The 18,794-nt window shown below is 41.0% G+C and overlaps 1 protein-coding gene across 11 annotated transcripts in view; it reads left to right on the top strand.

The window, feature by feature from the left end:
• PRUNE2 (prune homolog 2 with BCH domain) overlaps positions 1–18,794 on the top strand; it is a 289,573-nt gene that overhangs the window by 186,488 nt on the left and 84,291 nt on the right. For all 11 annotated transcript variants that reach the window (XR_012220026.1, XR_012220025.1, XM_073543795.1 and 8 more), the window contains one exon: positions 5,079–5,255. Coding sequence is in view for 9 of the 11 variants with exons in the window: in XM_073543795.1 (XP_073399896.1) it covers positions 5,079–5,255 (177 nt within the window). In the remaining 2 variants the exon portion in view is untranslated. The remainder of the gene's footprint in view (positions 1–5,078; positions 5,256–18,794) is intronic.

Here is an 18,794-nt window from a genome sequence, read left to right as displayed (position 1 = left end):
AGCCTACGGTCCATGCGGACAGCCTGGATCATAGCGTCCTCCAAAGAATCCGGTGGAGGATGAAGGGCCAGGGCATCTTTCAAACGTTTGGACAGGCCTCTACAGAACAAACCCCGGTGGGCAGCATCATCCCAGGAGATCTCCGCTGCCCAGCTTCTGAACTCAGAGCAGAACCACTCGGCCAAGTGTCTCCCCTGACACACACTCATCACCACATCCTCGTAGATGTGCCCGAGTGCCTCGAAGAATGCATTCACTGTCATTCTCTCAGGGGAGGTAGGGGGAAGGGAAAAAGCATGCAGCAGATCCATGATTCAAGAAAAAAAAGTGCAAACCTCGTTTAAATGTTTGGGTCAGCTATAATGTCAGGAACACCGCACTGCACCTGCTCACTGAGCCAGTACGCGTGTCCTGAGTACAAAACTGTGCACAAAGATATCTGTGGAATGGGGCAGCAGTGATGACGATGCGTGCTCCAGGCTCACAGGACCTGAAGCATGTGACTGCTGAGGGCATGGTCTAAACACCAGAGAGCTAGGAGCTGAGGAAAACTCCTAGAAAGGTAACTACAGGACAATGTTACCAAGGGGCATAGACAGAGACAGAAACCAGATCAAGCCAGGGTCAAAGCACAAGATAGCATGACAGTACCAAAGGGTTAGGCAGAATGGATAGTCAGGACGTAGCAATAGATCAGAAAACCAGAACGGGCAATAGATGGTGCAATAGGGACAAACTGTAACGGAGTAACGATAGCCAAGCTAGGAGGTCAGTACCGGAAAAGACAATTATACCAAAACGAGAGATGGAGTACAGAGTGAGGGGACAGACCGGGTCATACACGGGAAGCAAACAAGCAATGCTGTGCACACACACACCAGGGGGGTCAGACAAACAATCAGAACAACAGTATAGCTGACAGAGAACCCTGGTAAGTGAGTATAAATACCCCTCCCAGATTGAGAAAGAGGCAACGTACACTTAACCCTGTGAGTGCAGGGCAAGAACACTGTCCAAACCATGACAATTTCCATCTCAATCTTCGCACAAGGAAGAGGGAATATATTCCCAATGTAAAAGTCTGGGAATGTGCTCGATCTCCCATATGCAGAAGTCCAGTCCATATCGAAAAACTTTTGTGGGAACAGATTACCTGCAAGCGACCTTAGGTCAATTTCACATAACTGTTTTTAATTATCTGAACTTAAACCATTTACCACTAGGATGATCCGAGTTTGGTTCAGCAGACCAATGATAGGGTACATTTTTTGGTAATATAATATGGACCAAACATATGTCAGGATTATGGCAGTGAAAACGGAGCCTAAGAAATATTTATCCAGGACACATTTCAATAAAACTTCTCTGACATAAAATTCCTACTTTTTACCTTTAAGGTGCTGTCACACTTAGCGATGCACCAGCGATCCCGACCAGCGATATGACGCGGTCAGGATCGCTGGTACATCGCTAAGTGGTCGCTAGTGAGCTGCCACACAGGCAGATCTCACTAGCGACATTGCTGGGAACGGGGGTCGCTACTTACCTGTCAGACGAGGCGATCCTGCGTCCTACCGCCCGGCTCCACACGTCGCTCGTCGTCACAGCAGGAAGCGCCGCAGTAAGCTGACGACGAGAAACAGTCCAGGACGTTCTCGCGTGATCAGCGATAACCAGCAGGGGAGCGGGTTGTAGATAAGTATCACACAGCGATATCGCTAGCAATATCGCTATAACGTCACAAGTTATAGCGATATTGCTAGCGATATCTCTTAGTATGACATGCCCTTAACATATGCTAAACTAATCACTTGTCCTTGTCTATCAAGTTCTTAAAACCAGTATCTTAGTAAAACATTGTGATCACGTGTCAACTATTTTCTGATCATGTGGTTACCACATCAACCAGCTATTAGAGCTGAATCCTAACAGTGTGTACGTTACACATGACTAGTGTTCGGCAAAGTACGCTACTTGTTGAAGTTTGCCATTGGGTGAAAAACCTCTTTTTCTTGGGTGAAAACTTACAACCAACATGGTTACCATGAAAACGTCTCTGTTGGTGGAGTCTCTATGGCTAGGAGTCTAGGAAAACAAGGTGACTCCTTTAGTCAGTGAGATGGTAACCTCTCAGAAGAGGATTACAAAAGACTGTTGTCTGGGATACCTCAAACACATTTTAATAGCATGCTGAGATGTCTGACCCTTATACAGAATCACAATAACAAGGATTATGATTGAAATTCCATAGCATAAAGGGACACTTTATCACAGATGTGGAAAGTAGTAGAACGTGCGGTAAAGCTTAGACATCTCCAGGATATGTAGAGCACACAGGGGTTAAAGGTTCATTGTGGAATTGGTGATTGAGAAGTTTTTAATCCTTTCTGTACCTTGCATCCTTTGCATAAGACATAGCAATATAACTTGCTAGCGCTTGTCAGCTAAACTATGGGACATGCCAAGGAATGCTGAATTCAAGAACAAAAGCCCATTTCAATTTTTGTTTGGAAAGCTTACTACGAGGAGCAGACATATCAGAGGGCCATCTAATTGGCTAATTCTTCTGTTTCTCCACTCACAATTGCTTCTTTGTCTGCCATGGTTTGACCCCTTCCTCTGGAGCAGTAGAGCCCATTAACTTTAATAAGCGTATGGTTACTAGGAGAGCATTGCTAATTCCACATGTAAATACAGAACATGATGTGATTGCAACAGTCTGGATTTAGAAAGGTGATGTGGTCAACAGAAGCTTTGTTTTGTTTATTTGCCCTCAGTGGTGTCAAAGGCTTTAGATATAGGTGTGTGTCAATTTCATAATTCCCAGATCTAAGACTTTTAATTATGTATTCATTCACAGATTGTTGTGTTTTTTCTGGCACAGGATAACATTAAGGATGGGGAAAGAATTAAATGTAACTTGAAATACTATGCCTTATGCAGTATATTGATGGATCCACTGAGCTTTTATGGCAATGGTAAAACAGGTTCTACTCCAGACATCATGAAGTGATGGCATATCCTAGAGATATGTGAACACTTACTAAGATCAGATCACACCTTTAATCATTGTTTAATGCAGATCTATTTTACAATTCCTCATCATTTTCAAAGTCTTTACCCACTGAGACTGAATTGTAACATTCTTGGTGACATCCAAAGGATAAAAATCAGAACATTTGATTGTTTGCCACGATTATATTTTATCTAGACAATGTTTTGTGAACTTATGATATCATCAGAACAAGTTTATCTTCTTGTCGAATTGACAACCTGTCAGCACATTCATGCAATTCCTAACTTGGGCAGACAGTTACTCTGATGTGCATTGTTGTCAAGAAGTCAAAGCTGTAATAAATACCAGGCTTGGGGAGAAATATCTGTTTAGAGTTCCCCCTTCATCCAGCTTGATCAACAAGAAACTCCCTAAACACAAATAAGGAGAAACCTGTCAATCAGGCTGAACGCGGTGGAGAGAGGATCAGCAGGCATTTCTCTCAAAATCTAGCAGTCAACACTAGAATCTAACCAGGCAAAAACACCAGAGCAAAATATAATTTAGTGTATGAGGGCACCTGTCATTGTATACGGAAGTTACATATCAATACCTACCATTGAAATCTGTGGGCTCTCACTGTACTTTGGAAAACTTTCATTAGATAGAGAAAGTGCACATGACAACCATGCTACAAAAACTCATGACATGTTTCTGGTGAATTTCATATTATACAAATATTCTATTTTTGAAGCTGTGCCATGTGAATGAGACCTTATACACATCAACCCAAACCTATTAATATTAATAATTCATGTGTATACTGGTAATGAGGCGTGCAGTCAAAAGTCATGGCTTTCACAGGTGAAGTACAATAAAACTATGCCTATCACCAGTTAATCCCCAGGAGCCAACAACTTACAGTATCTAAACCAAAAACTCAGGCAAATCTCAGCAAAACTAGTAACTAGAGATGATTGAAAGATTTGAAACTTGAATTTGTCAACTTCACCAAATTTGCTCCCAAAATTTGATTCTCAATCCTGCAAAGCTTCTGATTGCTCTGGAAATAGGTAAATAAAACTCAGATGTCTACTCGGACTGTATTGAACTCTTTTTGAGCTCTTTAATGCAAACATAGCCTTAATAAAGTTCAATTGACCTATAGCCAAATTATCTGGCTGGCGTAAAATGGATGGTAACCAACAGCTGTATTCATGTGGTGTGTACGGGTATAATATTTGACTATTACAACAAAGAAATGTGCAAAAAATGACTTTTTTAACAACACGCACACTTTGTGAGGTAGACAGTTAATGAAAAAGAATATATGGCTTCCCTGCCTGTGACACACAAGCCTAGGTTTCAGCATTCTTTAATAGCAAAATTAGGACTCATGAAATTAATCTGCCCTTCTAGTTTGCAATTGTCATATGTGAAGTCTAAAAATTGCTTTTACTAAGGTGCTGTTGCCTCAGTATATCACAGATCAATGAATTTACAGTCACACTGACTATGTAGCTACAGCACCTTCCCATGTCACTTGAATCTTTATACTTCCCAGACTGACTACCATTTTCATTTTAAATATGCTTCACTAGTGCAGTAGTAAAACTCAATGCAATTTTGGCCATTTTATATCCCTATGTTGAATGAGCTGTGCTTCTGACCTGTAAGCACAAGATAGCACATCTTGGCTGGCGCTCATCCTTTATATTGACTGTGATAGTTTCCACTGATTTCCTGAGCTAGACCATATGATGTGATAGCTGCAGGCCATTATGGGAAAACCCATCCATGGATCTCTGAATTCCAGGTAATTAGACTCAAAGTCGATTCTCCATGAATCGATATTGTAATCTGTACCAGTAACCACATGCCACACCACCAGCACTTGTAGACACAATCTAATGGAAATTTCTACTTGTTGATGCCCACAGATTCCTATTTATCACTTCTAGTAAAAATGTAAATGGTCCAAAAACAAAAGAAATGTGGTAGGTTTGCTGTTGTTGAATTGGAACGGTAATAAAATTTATATTCTAAATCTCATTAAGTGATTAAATTATTAAATTTATCTTAGATGATCGTCCTGCCCTCGGCCATTCACTGCAAGGAGATTTTGGATCTATTGAAGAATACACAGCAGAAGAAGAGAGAGCTGATAATAAGCTATGGAGGACAGTCATTATTGGTGATCAAGAACAACGAATTGATATGAAAGTGATAGAACCATACAAGAAAGTTATATCACATGGAGGTATGGATAAGTGTTAAGATACAGATGCCAAAGTAGGTTTTTACTTTATTCTAATTTTAGATAAACATTGACCATTAAATGAGACCTTTGCCTTATTGTGGAAAGCAATCTGACCTTAAATATTACAAATAATCCACCATGCCAGACTAGTCTAACATTAGTGTATGCTCCAGAGCAGCTCATCTGCAATTAACTGGATGCAAAAAACTGAAATCATAATAAACCATAGTGAAGTCACCCGCTGTGTATAAATACAGAAAGTCATTTTCCAGCCTTTTCTTCTTCCCTTCCTCCTCTCCCTCTGCCTTGCTGTTGTAGTATGGGTTCCTATTGGTACCTTGGTGCCATTTGGGGTAAATATCACTTTTTATCACTCTTCATTCCATTTTTGGGGAGGCAAGAAAGATGAACAAAAACAGCAAGTCATTGTTTGTTTGTTTTTTACTGTCACTCTTTGTTGTTTTACCTGACGGTTCTTTTCAAGTTTTCAGTTAGGTTTTTTTTTTTCTTTTTATTTAGTGATATATCTATTTATATAATTGCCTTGTAATGTTTTCATTTCCTGTTCTGTTGAAAAGTCACTGTATCCCAGAATTCCAAGCAGAGGAAGTTCACCGACCGCCATATTGGGACACCCAAGTGATGGGTGTCTGAATATGGAAACTGCTGCTGGTACCAACCTTTTTTGTGGTACCACCAGCGGAACACCATAGCACCACACACACACGCACACTCTATACGCCATATGCCCCACTCACACTCACACACACTCACTAACACACACACACACTCTTACACTCATACACTCACACTCAATCACGCAGCCTCTTGCGCGGTACCACCAGCGGAACACCATCGCACTGCGCCTACATGGAGTAGACATGTCAAAGAAGAAAGCACAGATGGGAGAAGTCAGCACATGGGGAAAGAGAGAGTGGATAGGTGGGTGAGCACATGAGGGGGAGAGATTCTCAACGCTACAAAGCCTGCCCCCATCATGACATTACCGCCCTCCTGATGCAGGCCTCCATCTATTATATATATCTACTATATAATCGTCTAATTCTGTCTGTCTGTCTGTAACGGAAATCCCGCGTCGCTGATTGGTCGCGCCCAGCCAGCCGCTACCAATCAGCGACAGGCGCAGTCCGGCCGCGAATTGGCGTGGCATTCGATCAAGGCATGCCACTGCTACAGTTAGGAGATCTGCGGCGCTAGCCGCTGATCTCCCGATGGTTGCTGCGGGTCATCTCCTACCGCACCGAGGTCAGCGGCGACACAGCCAGGAGATGACCGGCGCAGCGCTCAATGTGCGGATAGTACCCAGGATCCGAAGGAGAGGAGACTCTCCTACAGGCCCTGGGTACCATAAACCTGTAAAAAATAGAATTAAAATAAAAAATAGTGATATACTCACCTTCCAACGGTCCCCGGACTCTTTCCCTCCTCTCACCACGCGTCCGGCATCTTCCGGTCCCAGTAATGCTTTGCGCGAAAGATCGCTGATGACGTCGTGCTCTCACGAGAGTGATATCATCTCCGGTCCTTCGCGCTAAGCATTACTGGGACCGGAAGATGCCAGGAGGGTGGAGAGGAGATCGGGTGCCGTCGGAAGGTGAGAATAACCTTTTTTTTAATTTTCTTTTATCTAGATTACCCGATGCGTTAGAATCGGGCAACCATCTAGTAATATATATATATATATATATATACACTCACTGGCCACTTTATTAGGTACACCATGCTAGTAACGGGTTGGACCCCCTTTTGCCTTCAGAACTGCCTCAATTCTTCGTGGCAGAGATTCAACAAGGTGCTGGAAGCATTCCTCAGAGATTTTGGACCATATTGACATGATGGCATCACACAGTTGGCGCAGATTTGTCGGCTGCACATCCCTGATGCGAATCTCCCGTTCCACCACATCCCAAAGATGCTCTATTGGATTGAGATCTGGTGACTGAGGAGGCCATTTGAGTACAGTGAACTCATTGTCATGTTCAAGAAACCAATCTGAGATGATTCGAGCTTTATGACATGGCGCATTATCCTGCTGAAAGTAGCCATCAGATGCCTGTTCTTAGCTGAGAGGAGTGGTACCCAGTGTGGTCTTCTGCTGCTGTAGCCCATCTGCCTCAAAGTTCGACGCACTGTGCGTTCAGAGATGCTCCTCTGCCTACCTTGGTTGTAACGGGTGGCAATTTGAGTCACTGTTGCCTTTCTATCAGCTCGAACCAGTATGCCCATTCTCCTCTGACCTCTGGCATCAACAAGGCTTTTCCGGCCACAGAACTGCCGCTCACTGGATTTTTTTTCTTTTTCGGACCATTCTCTGTAAACCCTAGAGATGGTTGTGCGTGAAAATCCCAGTAGATCAGCAGTTTCTGAAATACTCAGACCAGCCCTTCTGGCACCAACAATCATGCCACGTTCAAAGGCACTCAAATCACCTTTCTTCCCCATACTGATGCTCGGTTTGAACTGCAGGAGATTGTCTTGACCATGTCTACATGCCTAAATGCACTGAGTTGCCGCCATGTGATTGGCTGATTAGAAATTAAGTCTTAACACACAGTTGGACAGGTGTACCTAATAAAGTGGCCAGTGAGTGTATATATATATATAATTTTATTAGGGCAGAGGAAGGGTTTTCCTTTTTTTCTGTTTTCTCTCTCATTCATTAAACTTTTTAAAAACTTTTTTCTGTCATTTACATTTTACTAGGGGAGTAGACGATGCCATTCTTTTATAAAATTCTGCAATACTGCTCATAGCAGGCATAGAATTCCTACTTTTCTTAATGGTTGGTGCATCTAGCATACCGCTAAGACTTATTAAATTCTTTCTCAAATCTACCCTTGTGTTTTTGACAGTCAATGTCTAGATGTCTTAGGTACTGTTAGGAGTGGCGGAAGACACTAAATAAAAATAAATAAAGTGCCTTCGCCACTCGGGGTCCACCGTGCGGTGGATGGAAAAACCGCTGCTAAAAGAGGCAGAGCACTATGGCGGTAATGTGCACAGGGTTTTAACTGCACCCAGTGCACTGAAGCAAGCTCTGTTATGCTCACAGAGCTGCAGAAACAAAGCAGAAACTAAACGCTGAGTCTGTTCAGGGTCACAGACTTTCAGTGACGCAGACACAGTATTAAGGGTCACAGGAGTAGCCTTAGACAGCAGGACTACTCCGTCTAGACCTACCGTAAAATGAGATGCGTGGCGTCACAACTGCGGATGCAGAGATAAGCTGCAACTGCAGCGCGGAAAGAACTGAGCCGCTTGCAAGGCGCTGCAATAACGCTGGCGCAATGCAGATGCTAAGCTGCTGAGCAAGATGGAGCTAAGGTGCGCTGGCGCTAGCGCTGCTACTGGCTGAACCCAAACACTCACACAATCGTATTATCAGAGGGAAGGGGTTTTTTAATAAGTCAGTCACTAGTCCAAGCATCCATCACCATACATACAGCAGCAAGTATGAAATACTAGCACATGGCGGAACAGCCATTCGCGCTTTTTATACCAAACGGGACCTTCCGGAAATCTCCAAGGCTCCAGGAGGAGCCAATAGGATTCGACACAGGACCTGAGCACCTGACTCCCGAACTCTAATGGGAGTTCGTCCCATGAGCATGCTCAGTTGAGGGAACAAAGGACTTGGCCTGTGGAGAGAGTTGCCGCAAGGCACTCTCCTCTGCAATCTCCTCTGTAGCAGATGAAGCGCAGGAGACTGCAGAATGTAAGGGTCTAGATTTCATCATAGGAGAGGAAGAAATCTGACTCCTAACAGGTACACAATATAATGCTTAGTTGTTTCACATGGAAGATATCATCTATGGGGGAAGGGTAGTATTATATTTTCTTACTAAGCAGCTCTCTTTGATAGTGAAAGTCCACTTCTAGGCTCAGAAAATGTCTTTCAGCATGCCTTTTTATATAGGATTGGCTGTTTTGTATGCCTCAGTGTCATGACGTCATATTTATTTATTGGCAAAGAGAATAAGCTTTTTTTTGCTCACATCTGATCCTGTATAATTGAAGAATAACTTCCTCCCCATTGTACTACACATGTCAATAATATGCGGCTCATTGTCTATGAAAGAATGCATGATTTAGAAACACACCTAGCATTTACAATATTCTTACACTACACATGTATTTTAAATAAGAAGATGAAAAAAAGTGAAACTGATTACTGTGGCACACATATCTTATTGCGTATCCAAGAAGGTGTGAGACAAAGAATGACAAAGCGAGTATTTAATATCGCTTGTTCTGCATTTAGACCAGCACCTGCCTAATTCTCACTCATCTGCTCTTCTAGCTTTAGTGTTCATGAATAAAACTCAGAAGTAACGTGAAACTTTTGCAGCACCTGCTAGTAAAATATTACAATTTTGCCTAAACCAGTTGGACAACTTCCCATCACTGGATCACATCTGAACATTTGAGTAGCTTGTTATATTACTTTACTGTTTGCAGGTCAAAAGCAATGTTCATAGCATGTACGTGTCTGTAAGGCTGGTTTACACCTTACATTTTAATCACCACTACCGGTGATATCACCTCAACCAACACCGGAACTGCTGCAACCCACCAACCTACTGTGTCCTTCCCCACCATCCTGTAGCATGTAAGCCCGAAAGGGCAGGGTCCTCTCTACATTCTGTATCAGTCTGTGATTGTTAGTTTGTTTACTGTAAGTGATATCTGTAATTTGTATGTAACCCCTTCTCATGTACAGCACCATGGAATCAATGGTGCTATATAAATAAATAATAATAATAATAATAATAATAATAATAAAAAATAATAATAATGTAGTTTTTACATCAAAGTTATAAAGGGATACAAGAGAATTGCATATATTCCAATGCTTTACGTTATTACACCAAAAATGTATATACAACGTATTAAAGGGAATTATTTATGTATTTAATTTAAATTTAATAGATGAAAAATAATGTTTGTTTTTTAATAAATATAGTAAAATTTTGTGTTTTGTTTTTTTAAAAACTGTCCTTGAGATTGCCATATCGGAGACACATTTCCTTCCTATACTGTCTATGTTAGTCGACTAATATAGTCTCTAGAAAGAGATGGAATACAATCCTGCTTCCCGAGACCAGAAAATGAAATGTATGATGTATTCAGTTTTTTCTGTATGTATAGTGCCACTAATGCAGTAGAAACGTTTTCTGACCCCATAAACTAATAGCATCCATGCTGCGATCCAGTTGGAAAGTCTAAAATTGAAACCTCCATAAATTAACTTATGAGGCCACAAGGAAGACATTGTTAATGCATGTGGCCCAATACATTAATAAAGTTCAGCTTTGTGGTCCCATACAGTAAAAATGTTTCCCATTATGGCCTTTTTCAGTAACAATGTCCCTCAATTGGCCCCATACAATATAATGTCTTTTATTCTGACTCTCCATTATTACCAATGTAACCCATTCTAGCCACAATATAGTAATAATGTCCCCCCAATCTGGCTCCTGTCAGTATTATTGTCCCTCAATTGGCTCCATAAAATATAATATCTCCCATTCTGGCCCCCATATAGTGCTAATTTACCCCATCCTAGCTACAATATAGTAATCATGTCTCCAATTCTGGCCCCAATTTAGTAATTTGTCTCTGATTGTGGTCCCCATATAGTAATAATATCCCCATGCAGTATAATGGCCGAATATGGCTCCCATACAATATAAAGTTCCCCTCTCTGGCCCACATTCAATATAATGTCCCCTATTGTTGCCACCATACAGTATAATGTTCCACTTTGTGGCCCTGGGACAGTATAAAGTGCCCCTCAGTGGCTCTTTAACAGTAATAATGTCCCTCACTTTAGCATCCATTTAGTATAATGTCCCCTTCTGTGGTCCCCAAACAGTATAATATTCCCCTCTGTGACCCCAAAACAATATACTGTGCCTCTCTGTGCCCCCACACAGTATTATGTCACCCTCTTTGTGGTCCATCTGCAGTATAATGACCCTCTCTGTGGCTTTAAAGTTACTTTTTTGTGAAAATAAAGTTAAATGTTCATATTTTCCATCCACTTTGCTTCAGTTCCTATGAAGCACTTGAAGGGTTAATAAACTTTTTGAATGTGGTTTTGAGCACATTGAGGGGTGCAGGTTTTAGAGTGGTGTCACTTTTGAGTATTTTCTTCCATATAGGCTCCTCAAAGTTAACGTATTTTGCAGACTATAAGACACACATTTTTCCTCCAAAAATGTGGAGCAAAATGGGGGGGTGAGTTTTATAGTCTGGATGTACCTGCTCTGGCTGTGGATTTGGAGGCGAAGAGTGACAGTGTTGAAGCAGCAGGTAACAGGAGGCAGGAGCCGGCGGCTGCGGCTAACTCCTGTGCCTGCTGCTAAAGATAAATGAATATTCACTGCATTCCACACCCATGAGAGTGGAAAGCAGTGAATATTCATTTCTCTTTAATAGCGGACACGCTGTTAGCCACAGCCGCCAGCTTCATGCAGCTTCTGGATTTTTGCATGTCCTCGATTCTCAAGGGAATGAATATTCACTACTTGCCACGCCCATGCAGTGAATATTCTATTTAGTAGCTGGGATACATGAAAGCCCGGCAGCTGCAGGAAGCCGGCGGCTGCGGCTAATAGCGTGTCCGCTATTAAAGAGCAATGAATATTCACTGCTCTCCACGCTCATAGTTCCCGCGTGGAGAGCAGTGAGAATCCCGGATAGGGATGGGGGCCATGTATACCAGGATAGGGATGAGGGGGCTATGCATACCAGGATGGGGATGGGGACCATGCATACCAGGATGGGGATCGGGACCATATATACCAGGATAGGAATGAGGAGGCCATGCATACCAGGATAGGGATGAGGGAGCCAGGCATACCAAGATAGGGATGATGGGGCCATGCATACCAAGATAGGAATGAGGAGGACTTGTATACCAGGATAGGCATGAGAGGGCCAGGCATACCAGGATGGGGGATGAGTGGACCATATATACCAGGATAGGGCTGAGTGGCCCATGCATGCCAGGATAGGGATGAGGAGGCCATGCATACCAGGATAGGGATGAGTGGGCCATGCAAACCAGGATGGGGATGAGGGGGCCATGTATACCAAAATAGGGATGAGGGGGCCATGCATACCAGGATGGGAATGAGAAGGACCATGCATACCAGGATATAGATGAGGGGCTCATATTTACCAGGATAGAGATGAGGGGGCCATGTATACCAAAATGGGGATGAGGGGACTATATATACAGGATAGGGGATATTGGTACAGAATTGACTACATTTTTTGCTTCAATATTTTTTTTCTAATTTCCTCCTCTGAAACCTAGATGCATCTAATGGACCGGTGTGTCTTATAGTCCGAAAAATACGGTATTTCAAATTTGATGTGGTCTCTAAAAAAAAAAAATGGTTTTGCAAGTTTTGTCAACTTTTACCCTTCTAACTTCCTAACAAAAAAAAAATATGCTTCAAAAATTGTGCTGATGGGAAAAGTTATTTATTAACTATTTTGTGTGCCATAACTTTCTGGTTTAAGGACATAAAAATGTAAAATTTTCAAATTTTTCACCAAATTTCCAATTTTTTCACAAAGAAATAAAAGTCCTATTTAATAAATGTAACTACTACAATCATGAAGTACAAATATGTCACAAAAAAACATTCTCAGAATCAGCGGGATCCATTGAAGCGTTCCCGAGTTATTACTACATAAAATGACACTGGTCAGAATTGTAAAATTTGGCCTGGTCATGAAGGTGAAAACATGCTTGGGGGGGGTTAAGGTGTTAAATATCTAAGACAGGGCACAAAAGTGAACATATGTTTCTTGGCACTATTTTCTCCAAAATTCACAGTACATTATAGCCCTATGGCAAAATGTCTATGTCTTGCCAGTTCATTTATTCTTCCACTCCTTTTAATTAAATTTCTCAGACTGCAGCATATAAATGAGTAACTGAAATTATCTGATAGCTTAATTTATTTAACCATAATTAAAGTGTTTCTTATTCCAAATGTATTTTTTATTGGACAAGCAATCAATATTGTTATCTTCTTGGCAAGCAGTGTTGTGTTAAAGTACGGTATATCTGTAATTAATTAGGTAGTCAGCAGTTTTGTAGTAGAGACTTGAAAGTTTTTTAAATATTGAGAACTAAATGCACCCATTGCGCTCCCCAAAATGCACTTATTTATAAAAACTGCTATACAGTTAAGGGCCCCCTTAGACTCATTTAGACCTCTGTGTTTCACATATGAGTTTTATAGAACAGTATCATAGTATATGGGGATTTTCACATATCTGGGAATGTTTTGAAAGTAAAAAAAAAAACAGAAATATGTCGATTTTTTTTTATCCTACTCATACATTAAACTCATCCACTCAAGTCTAGCGGTCCTTGAAAAACTCAGACAGCAGACAGATTGTATAATAGTTGCTGTCGTTTTTTGTTTGTTAGGAGAAACTTCGGAAATTTCCATCACTTTCTTTTTTGTGTATAGTAGTAGAAAGACTGATGAAACACTGATGGTAAAAATGGACACACAGACCAAACACTGAAGAATCTCGGATCCAAAAAATTGTCGGAAATCAATCCTTTTTTTTTTTTTTTTTTTTTGCCTATGTGAAAAATCACGAATCAGTGCAGCTCCAATAGAAGAAAAAATGTAAAGATAGAACTTAACATTTGTCCTATGACAAATTTATGGTAATCTAAAAGTCACAAAACTTGTCACAAGTAGTACACTGCACTTTTCTAATGGCATGTGGTCTAGTACAAGGACTTTGTTTACCACTACATGACACTTTTACGGTGATGTACGCTAGAAAACTGTCTTATTTAGAAATAAAATCTACAACCGCTCATTATTCATGTATATTTAGTTTTCTTTCACACGGACAACCAAAGGATGCACCCCTTAATGATTTTACCACACCTTACTGGAGCGAACTATACAATGGCATGTAAAAGTTTGGGCACCCTTGATCAAAATTACTGTCATTGTGAATAGTTAAGCAAGTTGAAGATGAAATGATCTCTAAAAGGGCTAAAGTTAAAGATGACACATTTCCTTTGTATTTTAGGCAAAAAAAAATATTTTTTCATAAAAAAAAAAACATTTCAGACCTTAATTAGCCTGTTAGGGTTAGGAAAGGCCAGGTGATGTAAATTCCCCAGCTTTATAAAAGCCCAGCCTCCTTTAACCCCTTTCTGTCATGTGACGTACTATCCCATCCATGTGCCCTGGGACTTAATTCCCAGGGACGGAATAGTACGTCATAACGATCAGCGGCGCCCACGTGGTGAGCGCCGCTGATCGCGGCCGGGTGTCAGCTGATTATCACAGCGCAGTGTACCGGGGGTTTAAGGAAGCATCGGGAGGGAGGGGGCTCCCTCCGTGCTTTCCTGAGACCCCCACAGCAGCGCAATGTGCAGAGCTGCTGCGGGGGTCTCCTTCCCTGCAGGTGCCCAGATCCTAAATGGCAGCGGGGACCTTATGGGGCCTGCAGGGAGCTGACTTCCTCACTGCCTGCAAAGCGCAGGCACAAGGGAGCCTTCTGCACTGCCTGTGACAGATCTCTGCTCTGTCACAGCGATCTGTGATGTGACAGATCAGCGATCTGTCACATGACAGTTATGTCCCCCCTGGGACATTGTAATAAAGTTGCTAAAAAAAAAAAGTGTAAAAATAATTTATAAAAAAATCGCTAAATAAATTTAAAAAAAAAAGTATTCCCTAATAAATTCATTTTTTGGAAATAAAAAAAACAAAACAATAAAAGTACACATATTTTGTATAGTTGCGTCCGTAACGACCCGCCCTTTAAAACTGTCCCATTAGTTAACCCCCTTAGCGAACCCTTTAAAAAATAAAAAAACACAAAAATAAAGCTTTAGCATCATACCGCCGAACAAAAAGTGCAATAACGCGCGATCAAAAAGACGCATATAAATAACCATGGTACCGCTGAAAATGTAATCTTGTCCCGCAAAAAACGAACCGCCATACAGTGTCATCAGCGAAAAAATTAAAAAGTTATAGCTCGCAGAATAAAGCGATGCAAAAATAATTATTTTTTATATAAAATTGTTTTCATTGCATAAAAGCACCAAAACATAAAAAAAACAACATAAATGAGGTATCGCTGTAACCATACTGACCCGAAGAATAAAATCGCCTTATCAATTTTATCGCATGCGGAACGGTGTAAACACACCCCCCAAAAGAAATTCTTGAAATGCTGGGTTTTTTTCATTCTGCGTCCCAAAAATCGGAATAAAAAGCGATCAAAAAATGTCACATGCCCGAAAATGGTACCAATAAAAACGTCAACTCGTTCTGCAAAAAATAAGACCTCACATGACTCTGTGGGTCAAAATATGGAAAAATTATAGCTCTCAAAATGTGGTGATGCAAAAACTATTTTTACAATAAAAAGCGTCTTTTAGCGTGCGACAGCTGCCAAACATAAAAACCTGCCAGAAATAGTAAATCAAACCCCCCTTTATTACCCCCTTAGTTATGGAAAAATAATAAAATTAAAAAAAATCCATTTAGTTCCATTTTCCCATTAGGGTTAGGTCTAGGGTTAGGGCCAGGGCTAGGGTCAGGGTTAGGGTTAGGGCTAGGGTTAGGGCTGAGATTAGGGTTAGGGGTGTGTTGGGGTTAGGGTTGGAGTTATAATTGGGGGGTTTCCACTGTTTGGGCACATCAGGTGCTCTCCAAACGCAACATGGCGTCTGATCTAAATTCCAGCCAATTCTGTGTTGAAAAAGTCAAATGGTGCTCCTTCCCTTCCAAGCTGTGCCATGTGCCCAAACAGTGTTTTACCCCCCCCCACATATGGGGTATAAGCCTACTCAGGACAAATTGCAAAACAACTTTTGGGGTCCAATTTCTCCTGTTACCCGTAGGAAAATAAAAAATTGGGGGCAAAAAATATCATTTGTGGAAAAAATTATGATTTTTTTATTTTCACGCCCGGGCGTTATAAACTTCTGTGAAGCACTTGGGGGTTCAAAGTGCTTATCACACATCTAGATAAGTTCCGTGGGGGGTCTAGTTTCCAAAATGGGGTCACTTGTGGGGAGTTTCAACAGTTTAGGCACATCAAAGGCTCTCCAAACGCGACATGACACCCGCAGACCATTCCATCAAAGTCTGCATTCCAAAACGTCACTACTTCCCTTCCGAGCCCCGACGTGTCCCCATACAGTAGTTTTCTCCCACATATGGGGTACCAGCGTACTCAAGATAAATTGGACAATAACTTTTGGGGTCCAATTTCACCTGTTACCCTTGGGAAAATAAAAAAATTAGGGACTAAAAGATCATGTTTGTGGAAAAAATATGATTTTTTTTTTTTCATGCCCGGGCGTTATAAACTTCTGTGAAGCCCTTGGGGGTTCAAAGTGCTCACCACACATCTAGGGGAGTCTAGTTTCCAAAATGGTGTCATTTGTGAGGGGCTTCCACTGTTTTGGTACATCAGGGGCTTTCCAAACGCGACATGGTTTCCGATCTCAATTCCAGCCAAAAAAAGTCAAATGGCGCTGCTTCCCTTCCGAGCTCTGCCATGCGCCCAAATAGTCGTTTACACCCACATATGGGGTATCAGCGTACTCAGGACAAATTGCACAATAACTTTTAGGGTCCTGTTACCCTTGGGAAAATAAAAATTGGAGGTGAAAAGATCGTTTTTGTGGAAATATTATTTTTTAATTGTACGACTGTACATTATAAATTTCTGTGAAGCCCTTGTGGGTTCAAAGTTCTCACCACATATCTAGATAAGTTCCTTGGGGGGGTCTAGTTTCCCAAATTGGGGTTACATGTGGGGGGTTTCCACTGCTTAGGTACATCAGTGGCTCGCCAAACGTGACATGGCGTCCGATCTGAATTCCAGACAATTTTGCATTGAAAAAGTCAAACGGCGCTCCTTCCCTTCTGAGCTCTGCCATGCGCCGAAACAGTGGTTCCCCCTTCATATCAGGTATCAGCGTATTCAGGACAAATTGCACAATAACTTTTGCAGTCCAATTTCTCCTGTTACCCTTAGTAAAATAAAAAAATTGGACCTGAAGTAATTTTTTTGTGAAAAAAAGTTAAATGTTCATTTTTTCAAACATTCAAAAAATTCCTATGAAGCACCTGAAGGGTTAATAAACTTCTTGAATGTGGTTTTGAGCACCTTGAGGGGTGCAGTTTTTTGAATGGTGTCACTTTTGGGTATTTTCTATCATATAGACCCCTCAAAGTGACTTCAAATGTGATGTGGTCCGTAAAAATAAAATGGTGTTGCAAAAATGAGAAATCGCTGGTCAACTTTTAACCCTTATAACTTCCTAACAAAAAAAATTTTGGTCCCAAAATTGTGCTGATGTAAAGTAAACATATGTGAAATGTTATTTATTAAGTTTTTTGTGTGCCATTTCTCTGTGATTTAAGGGCATAAAAATTCAAAGTTGGAAAATTGCCAAATTTTCCAAATTTTAGCCAAATATCCATTTTTTTTTTCACAATTAAACACAAGTTATTTGAATGAAATTTTACCACTAACATGAAGTACAATATGTCACAAGAAAACAATTTCAGAATCAGTGGGATCCATGGAAGCGTTTCGGAGTTATTACTTCATAAAGGGACAGTGGTCAGAATTGTAAAAATTGTCCCGGTCATGAACATGCAAACCACCCTTGGGGGTTAAGGGGTTAACCTTGTGCCAAAAAACAGCAGCCATTGGTTCTTCTAAGCAGCTGCCTAGCGCTCTGAAAATGAAAACTGTAAAGCTGCTAAAAGCAGAAAGATAAAAGGAGATAGCAAAGCATTTTAAAGTTGCTCTTCCCTAAGTTCGAAATGTAATTAAGAAATGGCAGCTAAGAGGAACAGTGAATGTCAAGATAAGGTCTGGAAGACTAAGCAAAATTTCAGTGAGAGTTGTTTGTAGGATTGCTAGAGAAGCAAACCAAAACCCCCACTTGACTTCAAAAAGATTTAGCAAACTCTTAAGTTGTGGTGCATTGTTCTACCATTCATAGACACCTGCAGAAATATGGCCTTCATGGAAGAGTCATCAGAAGAAAACCTCTCCTGTGTTCTCACCATAGAATTCAGTATCAGAAGTATGCAAAAAAACATCTAAACAAGCCTGATGCATTTTGGAAACAAATCCTGTGGAACAAAGATGATAAAATAGAACTCTTTGTCCACAATGATCAAAGATATATGTGGAGAAAAAAGCACAGAATTTCAGGAAAAGAACATCTCGCCAACCATTAAGTATGGGGGTGGATCAATCATGCTTTGGGGTTATGTTGCAGCCGATGGCACAGGGAACATTTCATGGGTAGAAGGAAGTATGGATTCAATGAAATTTCAACAAATTCTTTATGCAAATATAACACCATCTGTAAAAAAGCTGAAGTTAAAAAGATAAAAAGAGGATGGCTTCTAAAATGGATAATGATCCTAAACACAGGTCAAAATCCACAATAGACTACCTCAAGATGCGCAAGCTGAC

Source organism: Dendrobates tinctorius, unplaced genomic scaffold (genome assembly GCF_039654945.1).
Source record: "Dendrobates tinctorius isolate UK_male_01 unplaced genomic scaffold, ASM3965494v1 ptg000134l, whole genome shotgun sequence".
NCBI lineage: Eukaryota > Metazoa > Chordata > Amphibia > Anura > Dendrobatidae > Dendrobates > Dendrobates tinctorius.
The sequence above is the reverse complement of the archived record's forward strand: the minus strand, read 5'-3'. Positions and strand labels throughout refer to the sequence as shown.